Source organism: Myzus persicae, unplaced genomic scaffold, assembly GCF_001856785.1.
Source record: "Myzus persicae strain clone G006 unplaced genomic scaffold, MPER_G0061.0, whole genome shotgun sequence".
Classification (NCBI taxonomy): domain Eukaryota; kingdom Metazoa; phylum Arthropoda; class Insecta; order Hemiptera; family Aphididae; genus Myzus; species Myzus persicae.
In genome coordinates this window covers 90024-93182 of record NW_019104182.1, presented here as the reverse complement: position 1 = coordinate 93182, position 3159 = coordinate 90024, and the positions used below count along the sequence as shown (strand labels likewise).

At 28.9% G+C, this 3159-nt stretch overlaps 1 protein-coding gene across 2 annotated transcripts; it reads left to right on the top strand.

Annotated features, from left to right (window-relative positions):
* The first annotated feature begins 6 nt into the window (after nucleotides 1-6).
* LOC111039710 lies at nucleotides 7-2778 on the top strand. Of its 2 annotated transcripts, none has more exons than XM_022323304.1 (2): nucleotides 7-211; nucleotides 2347-2778. In XM_022323304.1, exon 2 carries the CDS (start codon nucleotides 2352-2354, stop codon nucleotides 2610-2612), a length of 261 nt encoding a protein of 86 aa, XP_022178996.1. In that variant the 5' UTR covers nucleotides 7-211; nucleotides 2347-2351; the 3' UTR covers nucleotides 2613-2778. The 2 variants fall into 2 exon arrangements, with proteins under 2 accessions (XP_022178996.1, XP_022178997.1); XM_022323305.1 differs by lacking the exon at nucleotides 7-211 and adding an exon at nucleotides 431-555.
* The last annotated feature ends 381 nt before the right edge of the window (nucleotides 2779-3159 follow it).

The following is a 3159-nucleotide window of genomic DNA, read 5'->3' as shown; positions in this document are numbered from 1 at the left end:
GTCCAAGTAATAATAATCATTATTCTTTTTCCATGCGTGACACTGACAACTACCGACTTTGTGGTCGTCTCAACGATTTATTTTTCATTATACATTTATTTATGCTGATTTTTTCTGGAGTATACCTAGTGATTTTGTCTTAAAAAAATTAAGTTCTAACTTTTTTTTGAATCGTTTCTGCGTCGAGTGATCCGAATTCAACTTATAACTCGTGAGTATTTTTTTCCACTTGAATTTTAATATAAAATTATTAATATTGTATTATATGTTTTTATGAATTAATATTATTGGTTACTATATATTTAAATTGAACAAATAACATTAATTAATATTAGTTTTGAGCTTTAAATAAACTTCCAAAAATCCATATCGTTTCAAAATCATGGAAACCTTACTCAGAAACTTATTCACGCTATCATAATTCATAATTGTTATCTAGTATTAACTATTTAACTAAGACCGAAATTCGATTGACCAATTATTTTGAATCCGCACTTGTTTTGCATACAAATTTTGGGTATACAACTGAATAATTTGAACACTGAGTATAAATTTGTATGTATTAATAATTTCAAATTTTAATATTAAAGAAACTTTTTATAAGGTAGTTTTAATTATACATCTAGTTTAATCTTGTTAATCCTATTAAGCAGGCCAATAATATATTTTCAATTATCACTTAAAATATGTAGAATCTAACCCAACACGGCTATGAGTCAGTCAATTGCGCCTATTTATTTATTTATTTGAATGAATATAATATAGGTTGTATAATATTGTATAAATATTTCTCGCCCATGTGAACATCCCTACAAAGGTGGACAAGAATGAAAATAATTAACTTAAGCTAAAGAACGCTAGATCAATAAGTTAATAGTTAACAATTGCAGAGATGTTTGTTATTTGTTATTACTTATTATAGTAATGGATAATTTTTATTTTTATATTAATATTTGCCATTTGCGTATAAACGAAAAATATCTAAAAGTTTTAACTCGTGATAGATCATTTCCATAATATCTGTGAAAAGCCAAATAATTTCAACCGCCAATTACGCTAGAAATATTAAAAAAGGCCCACCTTTGCATTTCTATACTTCGGGAATAACATTGATATAATGATTGTATTAGATACTACAATAATATCTTTATAGTTAATTTTAATTTACCTGGGGAATGCCTCAAATACCATCATTGACTTTCTATGACTTCCGTTGACATTAATAGACTAGACAATAATATTATTTGATAAATCTAAATTAATGCTGCTCAAGCCTGCTTTACGTGCTGTATTACTTAATTGTATAGAGTATAGACTATTATATACAGTTTTTAAATATTAATATATTACCTATATTAACTCTTTATACAGTTGGACTTGGATATTGCCATATTCATGGCAGTCATCAATTTTAAATTAAAATTTATATTTTATAGTATTCATGTGAGAATATAATAAATAATAATATTATTTTAGCTTGTAACTGAGTAATTAATTAATATAGGTTGTGAGTCCTACCAAACATAGTAAATATGCTGAAATGACAGAATATTGTATTGTTAAACATCATATCGCGCACGCACGTACGTTGCGACTTTACAATACGTAAGGAGCGTGAAGAAGTCCAGTGTTATTTCGTTTCATTTGGGATGTCTTTTAATTTACCTACCTATAATATTTCAATTTTCTGTCACTTGTACAATTTGTCACCTACTAATTGTATGAAGTATAATATACAAGTTGCTAGTATTATATATTGTAGTGCATGGCTCGCAATAGGAAACCGTTCTTCTAAATATTGATTTCGGAATTATATAAGCATACATGTTCTTTTTTATTTATCTTCACTTTCATTAATATTTATTATTTATAAACTTGAAAAATTATAAAAATAATACTAACGGGCGTAGTTGACTATGTCATCCCATCACGTTTAATAGTAATAACTTAGTTAACTACCAAACGTACATTTTTCTGAGTAAAACCATAAAATCACGAAAAATAAATGCTAGACAATTACAATAATTGATATCGCCATATTATTGTTTATTTACTATTTAGCGATTACAATAATAATAATAATTTATCAATGTCACTATTACAATTTTCCTAGAAAAAAAAAAACAATTTTTGCAAAATATTAAAATATCGGTGTGCGGAGCAAATTCGCCGTGGTGTCGAACCATTATGACGTGTACTCGACGGCGTAAATACGTTTTTTTAAAAAAAATTTTTGCCGTGTTCCTAATTGTCCGTTCCAATCTTCTGCTTGTTCAGAAACCTGACAAGTTACGATAGCATTACAATTGCTTATTTGCTTACATAATATTTTGTTGGTTTTTTCAGTCAACATGGTGGCACAAAAAATGTGGTCTTTCTTATTGGTTGGGCTCTTATTATCGTCATCTGCCAGTGCTGGGCCGATCGCAGCTGGCATTTGCTATGCTGGATGTGCTGCCGTCACAGTCGCATGCTTTTCTGCCGCCGGGTTTACGTTTGGCACGGTTCCTGGAGCAGTGATTGCTGCTACACCCGTCTTAGCTGCGTGCAATGCAGCGTTTGGGTTCTGTGAAGCTAGCTGCGTGGCGGCCTTAATCGTACCTACACCTTAGGGTTTAGTGGATATTTTCTTTTCGACGATTTGTGTAATGAATTTAATTTTTTAAATGTACAACTTTTTTTTATTTTTACACATCTTTTTTTGCCTTTAAGTGCATTCAAATATAAAAATTAACTAAAATTAATAATTTTTGCATAATAAATATCAAGTGTTATAAATAAACTGCTTTGATTATCTTCATCATTATATTTATTGTTTTTTTTTCAAGTGATTATCCACAATATACCTACACAGACGTCTGGTACACTTTTATATATCGATGTTATGAGCAAATCGATCGTAATCGAATAAAACACATTTCAGTGTTAAAATTATTACCGGTGGTATTTTAGGATTTTTTTCACAAAATATCCTATTTTAATTAGGCTGGATACATTTTAAAAAAACTTGTTATTTCTAATACAAATACATTATTTTAAATACAACTGATACAGATAGTTAAATTGCAGAAGTGCAATAAACATCTAATACTGGATTTAGATTTTATTACTAATTACCAGGACCATAGCTAGAAATTTATTTTGAGGGGGGGGAGTTGT